The following is a 25,935-nucleotide window of genomic DNA, read 5'->3' on the forward strand; positions in this document are numbered from 1 at the left end:
ATCGGGTGGAGCAATCAGTTGGATGTCGAAGCTTCAGTCCATGGTGGCTCTTTTCACTACCGAAGCAGAATATATGGCAGTGACAAAAGCATTTAAAGAAGGTGTTTGGCTCAAAGACATGATAAATCAGTTGAGACTTCAATAGGAGGTCGTGCCGGTTAACTGTAATAGCTAGAGCGTTATCAATCTGGTTAACAATTCTGTTTATCACTCATTAATGTTCGTCACCACTTTATCCGACAGGTGCTTGAGGAAGGAGGCATAACACTAGAGAAGATTCACACCAACATGAATCAGCAGACATACTCACCAAGGTCGTTCCTACAGAGAGGTTCAAGTTCTATACAACTTCTCTAGGCTTGGTAATGGTGTAAAAGAAGGACGGAGTGTGCACGAGAAGTGTTGATTAAAGCTATGATGCGATGCAAAGATAAGAGAAGAGGTTTAAAAGCTACACAGTTGAAGATTAAAAACTTGGTGGAGATTGTTGTCAAAAGAAAAGTCTTCAAGACTTCTGCACTCAAGCGGGCCACTCGACCAGTCGAGGCCGCTCCAATCAAAGTCCAACAAGCGGGATTTTTTGGTGTCAACCAATCGAGGGTCAAGCTCGACCGGTCAAGGGGGTCTTTCGACTAGTCGAGGACCTGTCTCAAGTAGTCGAGGGTTATGCAGATTCTGCGCGGATTTTGTACGGACTGCGTAAATTCGAGGCGGTTTTGCAAAAGTGCGAAAGAGGTGTTTCCTAATCTATAAATAGGGGTCCGTAGGGCTATTCTAAAATATTCCAAGGCTTTTTAAAGGAGTTCCAAGGGTTCCTAAAAGGGTTTTAAAGTTTCCACAGGGTGTAGCAAGGGTTAAATTCGAGATTGTTCAAATCGGGTAAGTCCTCTCCTTTGTAATTTCTATTTCATAGTGGATTTCTATCGCTTTGTGCCATGGTTTTTTCCCACAAGGGTTTTCCACGTTAAATCGTTGTGTTCTCTTGTGATTGCTTGTTGCTCTTGGATTGCTATCCTAGATCTAAATCTGTGTGATTCCGCGGCACAAATCTCCAACAATATGATCACGACCATCTGTAGTTTATTTGATTTAGAAATTTGATGTTGCTGCAATTGGAATTTTCTTAGGAGGGTTCCTTGATAAAAATTGTATGATACACAATTTTTCTGCGTGTATACCCTAAGGACCTCACCACAAAATGGAGAGAAAAAGTGGACTGGAACATCAAGAATCTCAAAAATTCAAAATCTAATGTTTCAAGTCAGCCGTGGTTAGTGATTATTCACTAGTGGAGTCATCAATCTGTGAGACATGTACTAGGCAGGGCTCACTGAGATGGCGGTTTAAAGGTGGAAAGGAATGTGACGTGGAGGGATGATGAAATGTGTTTGTAGTCTCTACTAGCCAACATCTCGAAACTGGCAAGCTAACATTGTAGGACCACGGTGACCTAGTGGTTAAACTGAACTGTTTGGATTTGAATGACTACGCATGTGGTCTATGTCCATGGATTCTTAGTAAAGGCCTTGGTTACCGAGAATAATGATTCTCTGCCCATATATATGTACGGTCCTATATGAAATTTATGATTTTTTATATTTCAATTTTAGAATATTGCTTGAAAGTAAATAAAGAAACAAAATAAAAAAGAAAGCAAATATACAATAGAGGAGGTGTGTAAGAAAGAAGACGAGCAGTATACAAAATGTAAAATAATATAAATAAAAGCAATAAAATGAACAACTCAACTTAACCAAGGGAATTAGAGATATGAGTGGACAAAGGAAAACTTTGACACTCATCGTTAGGAGAAGATAGTCAGAGCTCTTAGATTCCACACCCTACTCTATGAAATCGAGATCACAAGGTGATTAGTCCTTGGCGATGTGAGCTGGGAAGGCAAAACACTAGCACTAATCCATGGGGAGAAGATGATTGAGCTCTTCCATTCGGGCCCTACACCTAGGACCTATCTCAATGACCTTATTAGGAGAAAGTGGATTATGGTAAAGGCTATGAGAGAGGATAGGGCTAAGGTGTTTAGGTTGTTGATGGCTTGAGTTGATTTTCTGTTGTTGGAAATGAGGGGGTGAAGGGTTTACATAAGTAAAGGTAATGGCATTTTGATAGTTTGGATAAAGATTAGGGATAAAATACCACCAGCCTTATTGTGATTGGCTCTTGGAACCCCTTGTAGCACGTGGCATCTTCTCGTTTTCTTTCAATGATTTTTTGTTAATAAGGTTGAAAAGGGCTTATGATTAAAGGTGAGTTTGATAGAAAATTTTAAAAATTATGGAAATGATATCATAATTGAGTTGTCACAGAAGGCAGAATTCAATTTCCTCTAAGCAGTGGTTGATCCAATCTTGACATCAAGATAATTGGCCGTCAATTGCTAAAATTGATGGTAAAATTGATGGTATTCTTCGGAGAAAAAAAAAAGCAGGTGGCGAAAATTGACTGACTGGCTTTTTATTATTGGGGTTCATGGCATTTTTCGGATGGGAAAATATGATACAGAAATTGGATTTCTGCTACCTATCTCTTGTAGGAATTTTGATGCATGATTGATTTGTTGTTCATTGCAAGGACCCATGGCAGCTTCTAGGTGTAAAAATGGGTTAGTGGAATTTGGATTTCGCTGCCACCATGAGGTCAATGTAACCTTATTTTAGGATTTGAATGGCTTGGATTAAGCTCTAGGCTAGTTTGGATTGAGTTAGGGGTGATTCCAATGGACTCGGACAGGAGTTTGTGATTTCGGGCTCCAAGAGATCCATCTTGATAGGAAACTACATATTGGGAAAAGGTGGCATACTTTTCCGATAGTAGCCCAAAGGAAGAAAAGTCACAATTAATTACTTCTTGCATCTGAGTTTGGTCGCGTGGGTTGGGTCCATTTAACACAAACGAGACCTATTTAAAAATTGGATCTTACTTGGGTCGGGTAGGGTTGATTTTGAGAGGACTAAGACCTGACCCATTTAGTAATTTAGGTCAAACTTTTGGACCTCGATCTAACCAAGTACACGTTGCTTAGTTCACATCACCAAACATATGACGGCGCAGGCCTAATTTGAAATGGGGTTTCAATCGGGAATGTGAAGATTACCAAACATAAGCTCGTAAAATCTCTTATGCATGGGAATGTGTTCATAAGATGGTGAAGTAAAATGCACCTTGGCAACCGTTCAGTAATGAAATGGGGTCCTGTATGAGAAAGTGTGCAACTCGATTCGCCTCAGTTATGAAAATAAGGTTATTGTTAGGGAATGTGTGCAACTCCACTCCCATGCTTGCTCCCCATCAAAATCAATCTGTTCTTCACAAGCGAGCATAATTTAATTTGATTGCTAGTTAACTTTCAACCAGTGCCATATGCCTTTGAAATCAATGCAGATACTGTAGCATCTAAATGCTCCCAAAATGTGGACTTTAGAATTCTGGAAACCAATAGAAGGGCTTGGCTCTGGCAACATATAGTATTGCAGTATATGAGTTTTAACAAACCTTCCAAGTAGGGCCTCGTAAACTTTTCAAAGATCAAACCAGCTTCAAAACTAGAGCACCCTCCCAAGAGGATCATTCCATCGGGTCCTTGGCCCTAAAGGGGGCTTAGGCACCACACACACACACACACACACACACACACAAAAAGATTATTTTGTTTTTGTTTTTTTTTTTTAAAGCCCACCTTAGGAGCCCATCAGAGTCTGCTTGCTGGTTTTGGGGACCCTTTGTGCATATAACAATTTGTAGCCCTGGTTTGTCATTCGGCAAGAAACCACATTTGTGGTGATTAGGATGCTTTGAGAAACTCTCTGCTGCCATGATGTGTAGTCGGAGCACAATATGCTCGAACTACCAACCTGCCTCCAATGATGCAAAAATCACCACAAACAGTCAATGCAGAAAAAAGGGCAATAAAAGCCTAGAGTCTAATGGAAATGCCTAGTGAGAAAGAAAAAGATTCTTGGAATAAAAGGGTGATATGATAACTAACTGTTGCCACTAATCATCGATTAAAAATAAATAAATCAGATAGCAACCAACCATGAATGGGAATTCTATACACAGGATCAAAGGTACTGCTGCTTCAATGAAACTTAAATTAACCATTTTAGAAAGAGAAAGGCCATGCATTCCATGTAGCCATGAATAAAATCATTATTTATAGTCTTTGTCATTCTATCATCACTTCAACACTATATCAATTCGAATGGTCGGTTAAAAAACTACCGGGCCACAGTGGAGCAAAGGTTAATCAACCCCAACTTTCTTTGTTTTTTGGGTTTTGTTTTTGTTTTTTGTTTTTTTCCCTTTTTCCTTTTTCCTCTTTCCTATTGTGCAGAAGAGACCCTGCAACTTGATCCAAACAACCATTGGTGTTAGGGTGAGAAATACAATAAAACCAGCCTCTCAATGGAACAGAAGGATGCTTCGGGTCAGAGAGATTGATGGACGGATCATTTCTACAGCATACAACAAGCAACCATCAATCATCAGAAGTAAAGGTAAAATTTTACAGTTGGAAAGTATTTGTACAAATACCTTGAGAATCGTTGCAGCCCACCTTGCATCAAAAGGAAATGTAGAAATATTATCCCTTTTGAGTGATGCACTATGACTGAAGTAGGTGCTTGAATTGGTAACGGTCAGCGCCAACTTCCATTAGAGCTGAATCCAGCTTGGGCACAATCTTAGCCAGCATAAGCTTGAAACCAACTGAGTTTGAGTTCTCACTGCTCTTTTCATTTCTGCAAGCATCTTTTGTGAGAGAACCAACTAAACAACCTTCCATATATGCGTCGCATGCTTTGAGTATGTAATAGCCACGCCTTTGGAAATGCTGCTTGACAAGCTCTTCAAAATGCTGTAATAACCATTGTTATTAGACATTAATCAGACATTTTTGAAAAGGGAACCACTAGTTACACCTGCCATAGTCTATAGACACACCCTTTCGTTCAAGGGTTGATATTGCAAGAGCACAACTTTGTACCATTGTGCTACCAGAAGAAAGAAAGGATGTATCCATCAACCCTCCGGAGTATAGACAACAAACCCTCGTGAAAATCAACAGCCCTGATCTTTAATGGTATAAAACCCTACCAAAATTCATTTGATGAAAGATGGCAAGAAAAAATGACTCTCTACATGAAGTGGAAGAAAACAAAAAAAAGGGCCTTGTATGCTTTGGCAGTGACTGAAATAATTGTTGCAAGCTAACAGAAATTGCAGTAATTTTAAATAACATATTAGATTTAGTAATAAATGCATGGAGAGACAAATGAGTACCCAATTACTGTAGGCTTGTGCCAGGGGTCGGCATTTAGCTCTGACCTTTTCAAATTGGTTTTGAAAAATTTAACGAGGCATTTGCTTGAAGAGATCCCATGGTGTATGTTGTTTGCAAATGACATAGCTTTGATTGATAAGATGAGGGAGGGCATAGATTTATGGAGGGGTGCTTTAGAATCTGTAGTATTTAAATTTAGTCAACTTAAAACAAAGTATATGGAGTGCAATTTTAGTAACAATAGGAGTGGCAATGAAGAATTACTTACCAAGAGATTTCCCAAAATTATCACTTTCGATATTAGCTTAGTAATTCATAAGAATGGAGATTGAGAAGGATGTTGCCCATAGAATTCAAGCTGGATGGAAGAAATGGAGATATGCCTCGGATGTTCTATATGATCGTCGTGTACCACTCAAACTAAAGGGAAATTTTATAGGATAGCTATAAGACCAGCCATACTTTATGGGACAGAATGTTGGGAAGTTAAGAAACATGTTCATAGGATGGGTGTCGCTGAAAAGAGGATGTTGAGATGGATTAGTGGCAAGACAAGGAAGGATAGAATTAGAAATGAAAGAATTTGAGGAAAATTAGGAGTAGCGCCAATATGTAATAAGATGAGGGAAAGCAGACTTTGGTCATGTGCAACAAAGACCAAGAGTGGTTGGTTAGGAGTGAGTTGGTTCAAGTTGAAGGCACCGGGGAGAGGGGAAGGCCCAAAAGGACATGCATGGAGGTAGTAAGAAAAGACTCGATGACCAATGGTGTAACTTAAGTCACGGCCTTTGATAAAGTGGAATGGCGGAACAAGATTCATGTAGCTAACCCCAATTAGTTGGGTTAAGGCTTAGATGATGATGGTGATCAATGTTATCAAAATCATACAATTCAAGATATAAATCATATGACTCATATCGTATTGCATGGGTGTACGATTTGAACCATACACCCAAATCATAAATCCTAAATAATCGTACAATTATCGTATGAATCGTAAGATAATTGTAGACTGCGTAAATGGGCCCAAAAAATACTAAAATTTTGATTTATTATTATTTTTTATTCAAAATTTTTCCTTTTCTTTGTACCCTTTTGCTCATAAAATATGAAAAAGGCTCCCCTATTAAAAATGTTCTCATTTTTTCTTTTGAGAGAGAGAGAGAGAGATTTGGGGATTTTGATATTCAAAAACCCAAAACAAAGAAATTAAGATATCTTTCAACTCACAATTGAATCAAATGCCATTTTTTCTAACATGAATCTACACTCAATAAAGGCACAAAACAAATTTTTAGGGACTCTTGTATGTTTTTTAAGGTAAATTTTTCAAAACACAAGAAAAGAAAATGAAGGAAAAAGACAACAATCCTTTACTATCATGATATGTATATTGTATACATTTTCTCAATTGATAATATCATGATATGTATTACTTTTTTTTTGTTAGCTTGTTAGTACACCCCACTGTCAGTTCACACTTCACTATTAGCCACACCCACTAGGGATCGATACCAAGACCTCAGTGTTGAAACGAGGTATCTTTCACTCAGACTACCACTTGAGCTATGGATCAGGGTACATGTTGATGGTAAATGGATGATTGATGAGTTTTTAATCTTTTATGACTTACTTATATATATATATATATATATAAACCAGAAAAAATCTTACGATTTATGATACGATTTGCGATTCGATATAATTCAACACCTATTACGATTTGCGATACGATAACCAATGTTCACAATATCAATACTATCGGCCGATATTATCGGTATCGCAATCCAGCGATACGAAACCCGTCAAAAGATACTACGAAATTTTTTTATTGCATGTAAATATCTAAAAAAATCGGGGAAAAAAAAATTAAAAGAGAAACTTTCAACAATGTGGATTTCCGTACTTGTAAAAGAGATTGCCCTAATCAGAAGCTGCATTTAGTGGGCCATTCAAATCGAAGCACGTTGTTCATAGGGAATTGCTTTTGGAAGTTAATGTGAAAAAAATCTAGAGAAATCCGAAGATTTGGGAGTTAAAATAGGGTTTTAGGGGCCGAAACCGTCTTTGCTTCCAAATAGGGCTTCCGAGCCTTTTTTATCGCGCGGTAGGACGCAAATTTCATGCGAAAGACTTTCACGCATGAAGTACTTGCGCTGGGATGCTAGGTGGGGCCCACTGTGATGTTTGTGAGAAATCCGCCATGTCCATCTGTTTTGCAAGCTTACTTTAGGACATGCAACCGAAAATGAGGTGGATCCAAAACTCAGGTGGGCCGTACAAGAGGAAACAGTAGGGATTCAATGACCATCATTGAAACATTTTTATGGCCACAGAAGTTTCGTATCACGATAAGTTTTTTATGTTTTCACTTCATCCCAGTGGAAATGACCTCATAAACAGTTTGGATGGCATATAAACATCAAGGTGGATCCCAAGAAAGTTTCAACAGTAGGAAACTCTTTCCCCAATTTTTCCTCTCGTATGGCCCACTTGAGTTTTGGATCCACCTCATTTTCGGTCGCATCTCCTAAAATGAGCTCATAAAATGGATGGACGGGGTGGATTTCTCACAAACATCACAGTGGGCCCCACCTAGCATCCCAGCATAGGAATTTCCTGTAAAAGCCTTTTGCAGGAAAGCCACATCTGGCGCGGATTGAAAGCCTTGGACACGGACAGTCCTGTCAGAGGCTCTGTAGGACACACCATGATGGCATGATATACGTGTTTTACCCACACCGTCCATCCATTTTGATAGGTCATTTTAGGGTATAAGCCTAAAATGTAGGTAAATATAAGACTCAAGTGGACCACATGACAGGAAGTCGTGATGGCAATGATATTCGCTGTTGAAGCTTTCCTAGGGCCCATCATGATGCTTATTTGCCATCCAATCTGTTCATAAGGTCCGGCAGACCTAGATGAAGGGAAAACATAAATATTAGCTTGATCCAAAACTTTTGTAGCCCCTAAAATTTTTTTAATGGTGGTCATTCAATGACCACTTTTTCGTGTGGTGGATTTGCCTCATTTTTTGGCCCATTCCCTAAAATAATATGCCAAAATGAATTGACGGTGTATATACACCATATTACGTCGAGGTGGCCCCATAGTCAGGGTCCCACCATATTACATATGTCCTCTGATGTGGTCCACTTAATCTCTAGATTTGCCCCATTTTTTTCTCAGGCTTTAAAATGATCCAAAAAAACAAACGGACGGCATGGATACGATGCATGGGGCCCACACAATCTACTTTATTTTTTGAGCCAAGACCTATCAAAAAGTAAAGATATCAATGTCAGGAATTGGAGAACGGATTAGGTGAGACCCAATACTTACCCAAGACGGCGCGGCCCTTAATGCAAGGCCCAACTTAATGTATGTATTTTGTATCCATGTCGTTCATCCATTTTTCCAAATCATTTTAGTGTATTATCCAAAAAACGAAGCACATCCAATTATCAGGTGGACCATACCAAAGGAAAAAGTTGTGATTAACTATTAATGGGCCACAAAAGTTCTGGATCAATCTGATATTTGTTTTTTCCTTTCATCTAGGCTTATGTGAACTTATCAACAATTGGATGGTAAATAAACACTACAAAAAATTAAGGTGAGCCCTAAGAAGATTTTAATGGTAGGGCCTTCAATCAATATTGTTTCCTATGGCATGGTCCACTTGATAATTGGATATGCTTCATTTTTGGTATGATGCTGTAAATTAAGGTGGCAAAATAGATGGACAGTGTAGATAAATGTCTTGATGCATTTATAAATGTTATGCAACATATTTGAATATAGTTGTTTTAGTTCAATTGGACAACGCATAACTTAGGACCCTATACAAAGGAAACCTATTTTATGCACTTTTTTTTTTTTTTTTTTGAGATTTTATGATTTAAAAGTGTGTATTAAGGTGATTTTTAATAATCCCTGAAGTTTCATTGAAAAATTCAAGCATTTTCCCAATGTTTCCTTATGTTTCTCGAAATGTGCGATAAATTACGCAATACAAACGATATATCCCATGCGATAACTGATACGTATCTATATCCCAAGCATGCAATACATTATATTTCAAACACTAACGATAACAATTTTGACAACATTGATAGTGATGATGTTAGATTAGGTGAGAGTTGTGGTTCTGTCCAAAGGGCCCCTTCATTCAAACATGTACCCCACTATCTTCAGTACAAATGACAGACACTGCTTTGAAGTATCCATTTAAGATAATGATGAATGTGAATATGAAGCATGTGCTTCATAATGCACATTGAAATATCTCCATTGTTCATATGGAACTTAGTGACACTGTTCACAACTGTTGACGTGGCGAGACACCATGTGGATAGACCATCTCACAAGAATTCAGTAGATCAGATTGTATTAGTCATCCAATCAGTGGCCTGAACAGGGGAGGTCAAAGTGTGTGTGTGTGTTGGGGGAAGTTAAGAGTTAAATTCAATGGGAAATTTCACAACAATATTGTCACAGTTTTCCAATCCCTTTAGTCTTTTAACACAGCCCATCCATGTGGCAGCCAATAGATCAATGGATCTGATTAGAAGCATAATAACCCCATTTGCTACAGTTTTCTGATCAAATATGTCTTAACACATCATCATCATCTAAGCCTTATACCAATTACTTGGAGTTGGCTACATGAATCCTGTTCCACCACCCCACTCCATCATGGGCCAGACATTCAGTTACACCATAGGTCATCAAGTCTTAAATCTTCTAACACAGCGTATCTGTGGGGCAGCAGAATACATCAATGGTTCTGATGAGGCATAACAACCACATTTGCTTCATAGAACTGTCAAGCATTAGTCATAATGGCATTTGTATAAGATCATTGGTCACAAGTGAAAAATAAATAAATAAATAAAGCAATAAAGTCGGTTCCCGCAAAATGAACTCTGCTTTAGAAGACTTTAAGAACATTTCAGTCATTTGAAAAATAGTGGGTGGGCATGATGGAATGGAGTCGATTAATGTTAACCACACCAGACCTACAAATGCACTCTTTCTTTTCTACTTTTGGCAAGACAATAAATACAAGTTTATGATATAGTTCTAGTAATTAATAAAGGAGCTGTACTCTGGTGGTACCAGTAGCTTTACCACCAGAATCTACCAGTCCCACTGTAAGTTTATGGTGATACCATGCAGATGTAGGGCCCAAGTGATGTATGAAGACCATCTAACCAGTCCATACAATGCTTCGCCTCATATTACTACCATGTGCCAAAAATCAGCTCGAACCAACACTCAGGTGGGCCCAGTGTTCCAAATATCAGCGATATTATAGATCAACGATACTGAAACTGCTCTAAGGGCTCGTTTGAGAGCTCATAAATAGAGGTAAATGGGAAATGGAATTGGAGGAAAATGAATAGGGAGTAAATGGCTTACTCAGTTGTGTTTGGATGGGAGAAAATGGAATGCATTTGAAATCCAAATATTCTGTTTGGATGGGAGTAAATGAGAGGAATTGGAATCAAGGTATGCCAAATCGGTTACGTATCGGCCGTATCGGCCGATACGTAACGGTAACGGTACGAACCGTTACCCGTTTCGGGGCCGAAACGGCCGTAACGGGCCCGAAACGGTAACTTTTTTTTTTTTTTTTTTAGCTCTGTTTTTGCTGTTTTTTTGAAACCTCTTGCTTCCAAACTGTTTCTAACTCCTTCTACTACTAATTTCGACCAACCTTAGCTAGGTATTTGATAGAAAAACACATTATATTATAAATTTTTTTGAATCAAAGCTCGGTGGGCCATTTTTCAGAAATTCGTCAAAAATAGGTATTTATACTTTTTTTAATATATTTGCTGTTTTAATGATGTCATATGATGTGTTAATCATACTAGAACATGTTAATGTGCATTTTACAGATTTGGGGTGCCATTTAATAATTTTTTAATATTTTTTTCTATTTACGCATGAATTTTGGCCCCTTTTTTTAAAATTCGAAAAATCAGTTTTTAATGGTTGTTTTGCTGTTTTAATCATGCCATTTGATGTATTAATCATAGTAGAACATGTTAATGTGCATTTTACAGATTTGGGGTGCCATTTTATATTTTTTTAATATTTTTTTCTATTTACGCATTTATTTTGGCCCTTTTTTTGAAAATTCGAAAAACCATTTTTAAATGATTCTTTTGCTGTTTTAATGATGTCATATGATGTGTTAATCATAGTAGAACATGTTAATGTGCATTTTACAGATTTGGGGTTCCATTTTATATATTTTTTATATTTTTTTCTATTTACGCATTTATTTTGGCCCTTTTTTTGAAAATTCGAAAAATCATTTTTTAATGATTCTTTTGCTGTTTTAATGATGCCATATGATGTGTTAACCATAGTAGAACATGTTAATATGCATTTTACAGATTTGGGGTGCCATTTTATATTTTTTTAATATTTTTCTATTTACGCATTTATTTCGGCCCTTTTTTTGAAAATTCGAAAAATCATTTTTTAATGATTCTTTTGCTGTTTGAATGATGCCATATGATGTGTTAATCATAGTAGAACATGTTATTGTGCATTTTACATATTTGGGGTGCCATTTTATTTTATTTATTTATTTTTTTTCTATTTACGCATTTATTTCGGCCCTTTTTTTGAAAATTCGAAAAATCATTTTTTAATGATTCTTTTGCTGTTTTAATGATGCCATATGATGTGTTAATCATAGTAGAACATGTTAATGTGCATTTTACATATTTGGGGTGCCATTTTATATATTTTTTCTATTTACGCATGAATTTTGGCCCTCAAAAATAATTGCAAACACCTAAATGTAAGATATTTTCATATTACATTCATTCTAATATATTTATCATTGATAGTAGATAGTTAGAAAATTAAATATATGAAATTTGTAGTCAAATTCAGGTTATCTGGTTCATAAATTCATCAGACAGTCCGATACAACTTCTCACTAAAGAGTGGACCGTTACACCACCATAAGCATGTTCCAATTTATAAATGAATGCACATTTGGAATGCTTAGAATATTCCGGATTTAATCCATATTTTTTCATATTTTTTTGGCAAAAAAAAAAATTTGCGCCGTTACGGGCCGTTACGCCCCCGTATCCGTATCGGTTTTGGAGGTCACCGTTACGCCAACCGATACCGATACGGGACACCTTGATAGAGAATGTTAGTGTATTTTTCAATATATTCAAAGGAATATATATATATATATATATATATATATATATATATATATATATATATATATATATATATATATATATATATATATATATATATGATTATCCCAAATCAGCTTTAATGTCCCAACTCAGTGTACAATTGTACATCTGTGATATTTAATAGAATAATTGTAATAAGCCTATTGAAATATATACTTTAGCAAAAAATAAGGAAATTTCAAGTCTCAAGCAGGCCATAAACGTGAGGATCACAAACAAGAAACCTGCCAACGTTTTTTAACCGTCCATTTAGATGACCAACCCTTGGACGGTTTGGATCATTCTTTTGGTATGATTTTAGTGATGTGCCCCATAATTGTATTGTTTTGGAGTATCATCAACATGCCACATGTATGATGGACATGTGCATAATGGCACCTTTGTTTACTCATGCGACTGTCCAAGGGAGATCAAAAAGGCATTTCACCCCATTTCCTACCAAATCTTCTCTTGTAGAGAGGATTTCATTTACATGCTCATTTACTCCTATTTCATTTCATTTACTCCCATCCAAACACACCTCAAATGCCATTTACCCCCATTTACTCCCAATTCCACCCATTTACCTCTATTTACTTCTATCCAAACTGGCCAAAGTGTAAAAACTTTCAAATATTCACCGAAATTTTCGACAATATCGGTTATACTTGGTGATATTATCAATACCAACGATAATTTGAGAAAAATCCCTTATAAAAGTTCACTGATATTGGCAATAATATCCCCGAAACCATCGCAACATTTGTAAATAGGCAAAAATTGATTAAAATTTGGAATTTTTTCCAAAAAAATAACTCCATTTTTGGGGATTTTTTTTTTCTTTAGGTGATTTCGATCACTCTAGGTTTCTATTAACTCAGGGTTTGGATTTGGGAAGACTTCAACTCGAAACAAGGACAGGTTGGAACTTAAAGGTGATGAAAAATCCATAGAAATTTTATCTTTTTTCAAATGTCAGCATGAATAGCAATGGAAATCCATGTTTATGCATGATTCTCATGCATTGACATGGATTTGTGGTGAAAAAAAAAAATTTAACATTTAAGTGACATTTTGGGGAAATTAGGGAAATCCCAATTTTTCCATTTTTATATTGGAATTTGTAAAAATGTGTTCTTCACTATAATTAATGTGGAAATTTTATATATTAACGAGTGATGGCGGCCAATCTACTGATTGGCTACAAATTTTTGAATTTTTTGTTATACTTTTCAACAACACATGGTTATGCCCCTATGACCCTGTGTTTCGAAACTTATTATGTATAGGTGTTTTTCGCAATATTTTGATTCCTACATGTAAACATGTCTTTTAACATCTCCTAAAGAATCAATAAAAAATTTCACCTTTTTCCCAACGTTTCCCTAATGTTTCCCTCAAACAACAATATTTTTCTAAGTATCAATGATAATTCTGGTGATTCCGATACATGTTTCCATATCCCCAACATCATCGATACAAACAATGCACTGGTACTCTACTCTGAGCACTAGGTGGGCCACAACACAAAGAACAACGTAAGAGATAAGCCCAACCTTGATTTGCACAGGACACACCTAAATCGCAAAACAGTTTGAGTTGTGGGCAAACCCTTCATCCAAGCCAGATGAATGTTCGGAACAGCCACGATTTCATATAAACAACATGGCAAGTGTTCCGTCCCAAATTGAACCTGATGGTGTGGCCTACCCAACTCACAGATCAGCTTGACTTTTGGAATCTGAAGGTAACATGTGTTGACACATCTGATGGACGGGTCGGATTTTGTTTATGCATCATGTGGCTCCAACATCTGGCCAATACCACTATAGCTTATGGTGACAGCGATGCCACTGGAGTGCACCCGTTATAAAAGGGGTGTCTATTTGTCAAGCAAAGTGGGAAAACATAGCAGCACCCTAACAATATAGTAACAATAAGAATAAAAGCAGCGGCAACGAGCAATAATGACGGAAACTAAAGAAAGCTAAGACAACTAAATCCGAGAAACATAAGGAGACAATGCTTTTACCATGGGAGGCCTTCGGAGAAGATACAACATTGACTTGCAATTTAGAAGGAAAGTGTTCTCATTGTAGGATAAAGAATTCTTCTCTCCCTCGGCTGTCCCAACCTGCTTATCGTATCCGGCCTCATTGAAATATGGCTTAGAGTTGAGTACCAAACCCTGGAGTGAAACTAGGACTTGAAGGATGCTTGAAGACGATGGGTCCCAAACTTCATTTCCTTTGCCAGTCCATGTATTTAAAAGGCTAAGGCACACCTTCCCATCCTCGTATAAATTTGGGTTTAACCGCAAACCACCAGAATGATAGTATGCTGACTGCAGTTTCGAGGCACTGACAGAGTTAGAGAAAACTGAAAAGATTGGTGTTTAATCAATCCAACAAGATACTTACCAATAACTCAATATTAGAAGTGAAACTGTCTCCCGCTCGTTAGATGAGCTGGTAGAGACAGTGTAGTGTGTGAGTGATCCAGGGTTCAATCCCTGGTAGTGTTACCCTTCAAAAAGAAATTAGAAGTGAAACTATGATTTAATATAAAATAAAGGAGCACTGCCATGGCTCTTGCAAGAGTAGGCATCCTACTCTCCCTATGCATGCTAATGCAGTACATTAGAGGAGATATGTACCATTCATCAGATGGGCCCCACAATGGATTTACCATGGCATGAAAATCAAGCTAGACCGTTCATCAAGTAGGCAAGCACGCACGTTGGGTGTAGTCTCTTGGTTCATTTCGTCCAACCAAAAAAATTTTAACACATGTAGCCCACATGATGACCACATGGGGCTATGGCACATACATAGTGGAACCCACAAGATAGATGGTCCAAACCTCACATACATGCGCACCACTGTTATGGCACATACCGTGGAACCCACAAGATGGACAGCAAAAATCTAACATACGTGTGCATCATATCAACACTGTCACTGTGACTTGGCCTCCCATGGAAGGTGAAAATTTCAGAAATGTGAAATCCTGCTCCAGCAAGCCATTACATTTCTCAAATTCAAAAACATGACAGGATTCACTATCAATTTCACTCACCGGTGGAACTTGAGGGTATTCTGGTGGAAGGTGAAAATCAAAGAAGAAAAGACCATCTTGGTAAGGCGTTCCATATGCTCCAACTATCACAGCCCTTAGGAGATCCATTCGGTCCTCATACACTCTAACATGAATCCCATCTGTAATGAAATATCAACCAAAAGGTCAGCTGATTCTTCCTTGTGGACATTTTGAACTCTTAACTGAGAAAATAGTAAATTATTCCTACCAGGTAAGTTCTTCTCGAGGATGCTCCAGTCTTGCTGAACCTTCTTAACCCACTTCCTTCCACCATTGTTATTCTGCAAATTAGGTTCTTTAATGTGTGTTAATCTCATATGCATTTGGCACAAGTCTAATGACATAAATCTCTAGAGCATGTGAGCATACGTGTAAGGGTGATGTGTTACCAAGGCACATGCATGGTTTCTGGTATGTGCATGCATCAAATTGTGTTTCACTTGACTCCCAAATCTCAGTGTACACGGACAGGGCAATATATGTAATTTTCAGTATTTCGTCATTGAGTTTTGCTAGGTGCACATGACTGTGCAATAAAGCTCATGTACATGCCACATGTGCTAGCATGGCACATAGGTGCAAGATTCAATCCATCCATCAAGTTGGTTCAACATTATACATCTTTTTCCAAAAGCAGATCTAATCCACTCAGCATGTGTGCCCTATATAGTGGTGCCGTACAATATTATGCAAACTGTGGCCCACCACAATAGGGAATCAACCTGATTTTTGGACTAGGGCATCAATATAATGGTGTCGTTCTGAATTCTGATGGATGGACTTGATCTCGGACCTATCATGCCATGCTGGCCTGTGTGGCATCAGTGGCATGTATATGAGCTTTATTGCACATGCATATGCTTAGCAAAGCTATTCATTATTATTGAATTTTATTTTTTTAATATTCTTATTCATTTTCACATGTACATTACAACTTCTAATTATTTTCAACATCAAATATTTGGGTACAGCTGAGCTATATCCAATATAGATTCCATGCGCATGCCCATGTGCCGTATATAACAAGGGTAACCCAAGGGGTTTGAAGGTCGGGGTTTGAATTTCATAGTAGACAAAGTTAAGGAGATTTAAGGGTGAGTGGAGATGTAACATATGTCCATGTATGCTAGTGTAAATACAAACATTAGGCTTGTGCGATCAGTTAGTGAGCAATGAAATTGACCAACACAGGAAAATATTGATACCTGTCCGCTCCCATCAAGATAATAATGGTCCAATGGATCTTTAGCAATATCAAAGCGTTTAAATCGACAAGGATTATCCTCATGACATGCCCTTGTTGTGCCAGCATCAGATTCTTCAGACATCTGGCCATTTATATTTTCTACCCTGTCCAGTTCTACAATCATGTTAACTGCCACAGAACCGCATTCCTCTGCATTTTCACCAGTATTGTTTGGACTATGATCATCTATAGCATCAGCTTCTTGAGAGGTAAATTCATTGTCAGCTAATTCTCCCTCTGAATCCTTGACATTTTCCAGCAATCCAGGTTCATCAGCAATTTTGGAATCTGAACCCAGTACATCTGACTGTTTTCTTCCTCGAGAGAACAAGCCAGTGGCGAGTCTAGTAACAAATCCGAGAGCAGCTAGAGGAATTGAAAGCGGTCCATTCCGACCAGGATTGCTTTCTTCTGAATCAGCTGAAGCACCATTTCCAGACTCAGAACTTTTCCCAGAATCATTCTGCAAGTTAGCTTCCTGAAAACACGGTCCTACAAATCACTTGAGCAGCCAATGAGAAAGTAAATGAATAAAATTACGCAAGCACCATTATTTGTTTTTTGTTTCTTTAAATAATGTACCCATATAGACTTCAGGTGGTTCTCGCAGGTGATTTCTAAGGTCCGACCGTCCGAGGGGTGTTTGCGCGGGTAGTGGATTCTTGATAGTGCACATGCACTTGTAGTGCTTTTTTTAACCCTCACCTAACACCCCCCGCGCACTCACGTTGTAGTGGGATTTCACCACCTATGGGCACTCGAACCCCAGACCTCGTGTTGAAACTCCTCGGAGTTTACCACCGAGGCAAGGATAAGGACCCTATAGTGCATGAGTGCATTTATTCTCAATATAAGGCATATAAACAAAGTTATTGTTTGCAAGCTAGACATCGAGAAGGCTTATGATCACATTAACTTAGACTTCCTTGACTATATGCTCGGGCGGCTGGGTGGGTAAAGGTGGAGAAGCTGGATCTAAGAATGCATCAGTCGGCCAATCTCTCAGTGTTGGTTAATGGGTCCCCAAAAGGATTTTTCAAGACATCTAGAGGAATTTGTCAGGGAGCTCCACTTTATCATTCCAGTTTGTGGTGGCAGCAGAAGCTTTCAATAAAATGTTGCACAAGGATCAAGCGGCTAGCCTGTTTTGAGGTTTCAGGGTGGCAAGCATGGGTCTTCAAATCCCTCACCTTCAATTCACTGACAACACTATTCTCTCTTATGAAGCAGATGATGTTATGTTGGATAATCCGAGGAAACTTGTGAGGTGTTTCAAAGTGGTTTTGGGATTGAAAGTCAATATTTCCAAGAGTAAGCTGCTGGGTGTGCACATAACTATGGAAGTAGTGGAGGATCTGGTGAAGATTTTTTGGTGTGGCGCAGAATCTTTCCCCTCGTTGTATAGAAAAGGAAAAGTCGGGCCAGTTCTCCATCCACTCTTTTTACAAGGCTCTCTAAGAGACTACAATGAGTGAGAGTATAGATCACACCTCCAAGATTTGGTTATATGGTGCTCCTCCCAAGGCTGTGACTTTTGTTTAGCTAGTGGGAGGAAGAAGGTGCTAACTCTTGACACTCTTCAAAAGAGATCGTTGGAGCTCCCCAATATTTGCAGCATGTGTTTGGAAAATGCCGAATCCATTAGTCACCTCTTCATTCATTGCCCTTTCGTTCGAAATGTGTGGGTGTAGTTCCTTGAAGTTTTTGAAATGACCGGAGGCAATAGAAGAGCTCCTCTTTGCTTGACATGGAGTAAGGGTTGGGAAACAAAGCAGAGTTGTCTGACGGTGGGTCTTTATGGCAGTTCTATGCGCTATCTGGGGGGAAAAGGAATAGTCTATGTTTTCAAACATACGTGGGTAGTTGGAGGTGATTAGGAAAGTCAAGTTGAGGTGTTGGAGTGGGCCTCTTGCCTAAAGGACTGTGATATGTGCTCGTTGTATGGTTTGTTTGGGATCTAGCTTTGCGTCGGCTTTTGGCATGTTTTCTTTGATAAAATTTTGTTATCTTTCAAAAAAGGAAAGAACGAAAGAAAGAAAGAAAGAAATCAACCTCTTCAGCATTCTCGAGGACACGCATTTCATTTTCTTCGACTGTTTCCCAACTAGCCGCATCATCATCACTGACTTCGCTCCCACCTTCAATTGATTCCTCGTCATCATCCCGGCCAACCACATAAATTGCTTGAGGACCAACCTGACACCAAAAACAAAGGATAGACTAATAAAAAATGAACCCTCAAAGAGAAGCAATGCTATGAACCTATCACATAAAGATAATCCACTTGTCTAATAGCTTGACGTGCCCAACATGTGTCAGACTCAAATAACACAAACATCCAGGCAAAAACAGTAATTTTGCTTTTCTTATTGTCATTTGGCACAATTTGTATATACTATCAATATGGCATTAATGTTTTGCTAATTAATTTAGATATGTTTGTCTATAGGAGATGAGAAACGATCACATACGTGTACTACATGTGAACTTTCACATACAGCCCTATCTTTCTCACCAACGTGTCATGTTCATCAGTAATCCAACCTGTCCAGAAGATGGATTACAACTTACACCATATGAACATATAGATTGCCTACTGTGAAAATCAGACTGATCCACTTATTAGGTGGGTAAGATCTGTACACAGAGTCAGGCCATCGGCTTTCCATTGATCTTGAAAGCATGGCCTGCCTGATCAGTGGATCAGACTGATTTCTCACAGTGGGGAATCTTTATTGGCCATCTGACTATTGCATTGTTCAGATCATAAATATATGTTAAGGTTGGCAGGAAAGACGGATATATGTGAAAATTCACATACATTACCTATACGTGAACACTTCTCTTTCTGTACAGAGAAAACGTATTTTTATCAATCAACTTTACAGACATGCCGGTGTATCACTAAGGTAAAATGGTTCCATACTAAAAGAGTATAATTCCATTGCTTATCTGATCCTAGATAACTAAATCAACAGTGTCACATTCAGTAACTAGTCCATCAAACAGGGTGATGGATGTACCTTCGAAACCATCCCATCAGCCCATGTAACTTCAATATCACCATCTTGAAGACCGGTTATATTCCCCACCCAAGATAGACCAGAAAAATTAGCATCAGTTTCGTCATTGGATGCATTCTCCACCCTTTTAGATCCTGCATGTTTTCTGCTCTTCCGATCACCACTAGCTTCCACTGGAATGGGTGTATCAGCTCCCACTGAAACTGGGGATAGCCGAACAACAACGTCTCCATAGCAGTAATCATAATCTGGATGCTCGTCAAGTTCATAGACACTTACCATTTCCTCATTATCAAATTCCTTTGGATCTTCTGGCCTTGCAACTGGCTTCAACCACCTCACACATGCAGTCCGCTCCTTTGCATTCACACTTCTGACAACCCCTACACGTCTCACATCAGAAGGATCATCTCCATCATTCGATGCCTTCTCCACCACGTACTGTTCAGGGTAGAATTCATGATCACCTGGACTACTGATTGGAATTAAAGCCTTCGAATCCTGTCCAAATTCTCTAGTTCCGTCTTGCCAAGCCACATCAACCTTTGTCATAGTATTTATAATGAGAAGAGCTCTTTCAAAAGTTTCACCTCTTTTCCTACCTTTCCTGTCTCTTCTAACAACAACCTTACGGATCTTTTTGCGATGTGCAGGCCAACCTTCTTGCACGGGTTCCTTTGAGACTGACATTAAGCTGCTGCAAGAGCCAGAAGCAAGGGAGGCATTACTTTCTGCAGTTCCACTATCTCCATCCACATTAGAAGTTGCATCAAGATCCATGGAATTCCTACTTTGGGATGGCTCACAGATTCCATCTAATTTCTCTGGAGCACCTGACCCATCTGTGCAACAGCTCATATCACTAACTTCATTTTCAGTATCTGCACACTCCTTTGAATCCCAGGCATGAGATTCACAGCCCCTACTACGATGCTTGGAATTTCCGCTTAATAAAGCCTCATCCAAGGGGGCTGAAGATGATGTTGCTGATGAAGGAAGCAGACACCAGTCACCCAGTTGCCAATTTGAATGTGCAAAGCAAGATAACAGTGCCAAATCCTTCGGCTTCTGCTCTTCAGGAGGGACAGATACTGACCCAGAACCATAACCAGGGCTGGCTGAAGCTATCCAATAAACAAAAACTGATCCAGCATGAACTTTAGTAACAGTACCTTCCAGACGGCTAGCTTTCCACACTCCAGAAAGCCACCTAGCATGCTTGAAAACTGACGACGAGCTAGCCTTAACGCGCTGACCTGGGTGATACGGGAAATTTGCATCTTCAAGTATATTTTTGGAAACTGGTTTGAGCCGTGAAGGATCAGCCTTCATGACTTTACAAGTTGATCCATCATCAAACAACACTGTCACATTGTCTAGAACATCATCAACTCTACCCAGCCAAGGACCACAGACGACATAATCACCCACGGTGAAATCTGTTACCCGTTTCAAAAGTCTGGAGGAGACATCTTTTACAACTGTTCCATCTGCAGCTAGCAAATCAACTGAGATATTGACATCTACCACAACCCCCACTTGTCCTGTCGGATCTGAAGCAGAAGCAACAATGTCCCCGTGCAAGAATCCTCGATCTACAACCGTGATATCACTAAGACTGTTAGTTGTCTCAGTATGATCAAGCCAAATTACTCTAATTTGGCCATCTTGAAGAGAATCGTTCTTGTCACCATCATCTTCAGTATCATTAGTACCATTGCGGTTATCATCACGGCCACCACCATCATCATCACAATTAGAATGACCACCATCCTCAGAGTCATCACTGTCATCATCAGTGACACTTCCATCAGAATCTGAGTCACCAGCAACCTCCATTACAATCCCAACCAGGCCTTCATGCTTCTTGCACTTCACAACATCTTGTCTGTAGACATATAGCTCATTCGACACGTCTCTTATAGACTCCTGAGACTTTATTGCTTCCCCACTTTCGGAACTTCCATTGGGCGAAGATGCAAAACCATTTGTTGCACATTCAGTTGGATTCGACATGTCATTCACTTCTGCATATTCCGCAGATTCTGAAATGTTTTCATTGGCAACATGATGCTCATTCCTCATCTGGAAAAAATAGTTGATTAAATAAAACTGTAAGAAATCAAGGATTTCACAATCTTATGAGAATGTGAGGTAATTCTCCAGGGGGGGTGGGGGGGGTGGGGGGGAGAAAAATTTAAGTCAGTTCCCTTAAAGTTGTCCGCTTGTGCAAAACAGATGGCATTGATTCATAGTAGCATTTATGATCATATGTTCAGATTAAAGGCTGTGAAGGTTTCCCAGATTTACAGGAAAGCGAATCAATTTGCAGAACTATTAGCTAATTTGAATACCTTTAGTGTTGAAAACCATCACTTTCCTGATTTCATTCAAAGTTTTAAGTTAAAAGCAAGATGACAGAAAGAGGAACATTTTAGAAAAGGGGGGGCGGGAAGCAGAAAGACATGTACAAGATCAAATTAGCGAAGTCATTCCCAATTGAATAGATAAAATGAAACCAACGGGCAATCAGTAGATGACTAGTAATCAAACATAATCTGAGTACAGAAAATTATCAATGGGTTAACAGTGAACTTTGCTAGCCCCAAAGGCCCCTTTACATGCAGCAAACATGCCAACGTGGTAAATGTATGAGACATTTGACTGAAGCATAAGGTAACCCCACTGGCCACTGTGAAGATGAACACACGCGAGAGTCAGGCTAGCCCAGTCACTAGGTGGGCCACCCTATACAAAAAAGGATGGGCTTAAATTAAATTGCTCACATTCGATATTCTCAAACATGTGGACGGGCCTGATTCTGCTTATGGTCATATTCATGGTAAGACCACCTTATCCACCCTTCAGACGTTGGACTAACTTGTCAGGCTGACATTTGTGCTGCATCATGTAAAGGTGCATTTGGTGAGGGTTGGGTGCATATGGGGATGGAAAATCTCAGATAAATATAATAGAACAGGATTGCCCATCACAAATTTATGTATTAGTTATTATTGCCTCCTGATGAAATTGTGGGTTGCATTTGTCCCTTAGTACTACATTTTGTTGATGAACTTCCACTGGTAGATTTGAAAAAAAAATAAATAGTAATAATAAATAAAGTAGCTATAGGTACATATACAAGCAAACAATATGAATTTCTTGAAGTAAATAGAAAAAAGGACATCAAAAATAGGAAATCCTGCATTCATTTGGATCATTTCCTGTGCTCATCCCTTGCTTATGCCTTGCAAGAATTACCACAATAGGTTGAGCTGTTCTTGTACCACGATGAAGAGTGGAACAGTTTGGAAGCTCATTCCTTTATGCAAAGTCCTTAGGAAAAATGAGATCCCCTTCAAGTTTTATGCAATCTGATCAAAAGCAGTGATGCAAGCATTTGTGAAGCAGTCGGTTTAAAATGAGGAATAATTTCTTATCCACCCAAAAAGAAGAAATTTTTTTTTCATGTAACTGAATCCCACCCTCGAAGCTCTGTTGTTCCTTAATTCATTTTGTATACCCTTGCACATAATTGACAACGTACTAGCATTTGCCACCCTGTAATAAAAACATTGCCCAGACATTTTTTGGGTATCTCTGCCAAATGCAAAACAATGTCCCTCTTGGTTCGATGGAATCAAAATAGCTATGGTTAAAGAAAGCCAATCTTGCAAGTAACACCGTGACGGCGATGGCATGATTCTACGATGATGACGATGATGCCCATCGACGACCAGCGAGAGTCAGAACTAAATATAGACGCAAATGAAGATATGACTACAACGGCTTTGATCGAACCTAGGAAAAGGACTATAGAGAACGACAACGAGATTCAAAAGGGGAAGAAGATAGAAGAATGGATCCACAATGGAAGGAAAAAACAGGATCGAAGGAAGGGTACCAACAGATATGACTCCCTTCTAACACTCTTTGTCAAGGGATATCCTTCAGGTTGGTTTCCTATAAACCTAGAAAGGGTTTTTGGGAGAGCAGGGGCGGTCATGGACGTGATAATGCCCAGAGACAAAAAGAGTGGCCAATACAGGGGATTTGCACTCATCAGGATGGGCTCGGAGGAAGAGCTATGCAGAGTTGTATCAATGCTTCATGGACAGAGCTTTGCGGGGGACAAACTACTTGTGCAACGAGCGAGATTTGGGCCAGAGAGAAATCAAAGAAAGGGCGTAACCTCAGATAAATCGGACCGTTGATCCGCACCGGTTTCAAATACCACTCCCCCTTCGAACACCTCATATCGGGACGTGCTGGTGAAGCAGACTCAAGACAGGAAACAATCTAATCTTCCATCCGAGTCGGAAAATACAGGAGGAAGGAAGAAGGAACCAACGAATCCTAAGGAAGCATATTCAATTAGCATCAATAAAGAGCGAATAGAACAATCTAAGAAGGAACTGCAGGACTTGGTGGTAATCAGAATGGGAGATGGGGTGCCGATATCACAAGTTAGGGAATGGATCGAAGGTGTTTGTAGAATCCAACCCTCTCAATTCTTAATCAGACCCATTGGATACAACGAGCTTTGGGTAAAACTAACGCCGAGGTTGAACCCGGATATTCTTATCATGGCAGGAGCAGTACACAACGACAGGCCTATAAGCTCAGTCTTGAGCTGGGAGGAGTTCACTATTTTTGGCTTCAAGGAGGTTTGGATTCTCATTTGGGGGATTCCTCTCGAACTCTAGTATGACAAGTTTTTTATCACTGTGGCGAAACTCTTGGCTCTGTTAATGGAACTGGATCAAAATACCAAGATCGACGAGGAAATGGCAATCGCTAGGATGAGGGTGCGAAGGAAGACCCTATTCCGTCTCAGATTCAGGTAAAAGTAGAGGACAAGGAGATCTTAGTCCCTATTCAGCAGGAGGATAAACGGTCTCCATGTCCGAGGTAGGGTGATCTATGGTGTGCCAGAGAACCCTCTGTTGTTTTCGGTAGGACAGAACTGACCGGAGCAGAGCACGGACAAGCTCCGTTTCAGTACTCCCGCAGAACACCAGACCCCGCTACAGTTCTCTCTCAGGAGGCAATTACTCCAGCGATCCGTGACAAGTTATCTGTCAGATACGTGGAGGTAAGAAATCCGCTGATCTCAGTAACATAAGCAATCTTGGGACAGGTGGCACTCCCCCAGCAACTCGCTCGGAGAGCGTCTCAGACGTTATCCCCAAGATTGGTATCCATCGTCCATCGAGCTGCGTCGGTAGGGAGTTTGAGACGCATGGCGTTATCGTCTCGAATGCCGTGTCTTTCAAGGAAGGCGGGCGGCTCGATGTTTCTGATCTCAATCCGGGCCTCAGATCCGAATCTATTAGCACTCCAGATAGGCGGATACTGAGTCCTCAAAGTCACTATAATAAACCCGAGGTTTTGGGTCCAAAGGTTTTCGGGTCTACGTTATTAGACCCGACATTCTTTAATCTCAATCTCCCCGTTCTATCAAACCCGACTACAGACAGTAGCCTCATCTCGACCCCTTCAATCCCAACCGATGCCCTTTATCCTCCATCCTGCCTCTTGCAGTTAGTCCTTTCCTCACAAAGATCAATATCAGTCGCAACAAATCCTTCCTCTCTCCCAATGTAGCCCGAAGAAGATGATCTAGGGAATCGACACCTCCGAGTTAGACCAAGGATCTTTTTGCTCCAAGAATCCGCCATCTCAGTTATCGGTTCGATCCTCACCTCCATCGTAAGTTTGTGACTGGTCAGACCATGGTCTTCTCGAGCTGTTCCAAGAGCACCCAGATCTAGAGGTCATTAAAGCAGAACCCCTACAGTCTTGCGTGGGAGTTGGTCCGACTACAGTCGAAGATGTTTCGTAGCAAATGATAGGTTGGGAAAGAATAAATCTGATTGATAAGATCCATAATAAGAAATGGATAAGAGACGCTTTGGGATGTGTGGGCAGATCTCTCGGTCTATCTTTTGGAGACTGTCCGGAGGATTTTATAGTGCTTTTCCAATGAGTAGAGTCCAGCGGAAGGCCCCTTGCAGAACAGAAATCGCTCAAAGGGCG

At 39.5% G+C, this 25,935-nt stretch overlaps 1 protein-coding gene across 3 annotated transcripts in view; it reads right to left on the minus strand.

Annotated features, from left to right (window-relative positions):
- Nucleotides 1-3,687: 3,687 nt before the first annotated feature.
- LOC131237169 (probable ubiquitin-conjugating enzyme E2 23) overlaps nt 3,688-25,935 on the minus strand; it is a 51,498-nt gene continuing 29,250 nt past the window's right edge. The window contains exons 2-9 of one of the 3 annotated variants that reach the window (XR_009167081.1): nt 19,897-21,981; nt 18,926-19,069; nt 16,833-17,351; nt 15,836-15,908; nt 15,607-15,746; nt 14,561-14,872; nt 4,555-4,876; nt 3,688-3,872 (exon numbers count right to left, since the gene is read on the minus strand). Coding sequence is in view for 1 of the 3 variants with exons in the window: in XM_058234839.1 (XP_058090822.1) it covers nt 4,625-4,876; nt 14,561-14,872; nt 15,607-15,746; nt 15,836-15,908; nt 16,833-17,351; nt 18,926-19,069; nt 19,897-21,981 (3,525 nt within the window). In the remaining 2 variants the exon portion in view is untranslated. Of the gene's footprint in view, nt 3,873-4,025; nt 4,476-4,554; nt 4,877-14,560; nt 14,873-15,606; nt 15,747-15,835; nt 15,909-16,832; nt 17,352-18,925; nt 19,070-19,896; nt 21,982-25,935 lie in introns of those variants that run through there. The other 2 variants (XR_009167080.1, XM_058234839.1) reach the window with 2 other exon arrangements.

The sequence above is a fragment of the Magnolia sinica genome, chromosome 2 (genome assembly GCF_029962835.1).
Source record: "Magnolia sinica isolate HGM2019 chromosome 2, MsV1, whole genome shotgun sequence".
Classification (NCBI taxonomy): Eukaryota; Viridiplantae; Streptophyta; class Magnoliopsida; order Magnoliales; family Magnoliaceae; genus Magnolia; species Magnolia sinica.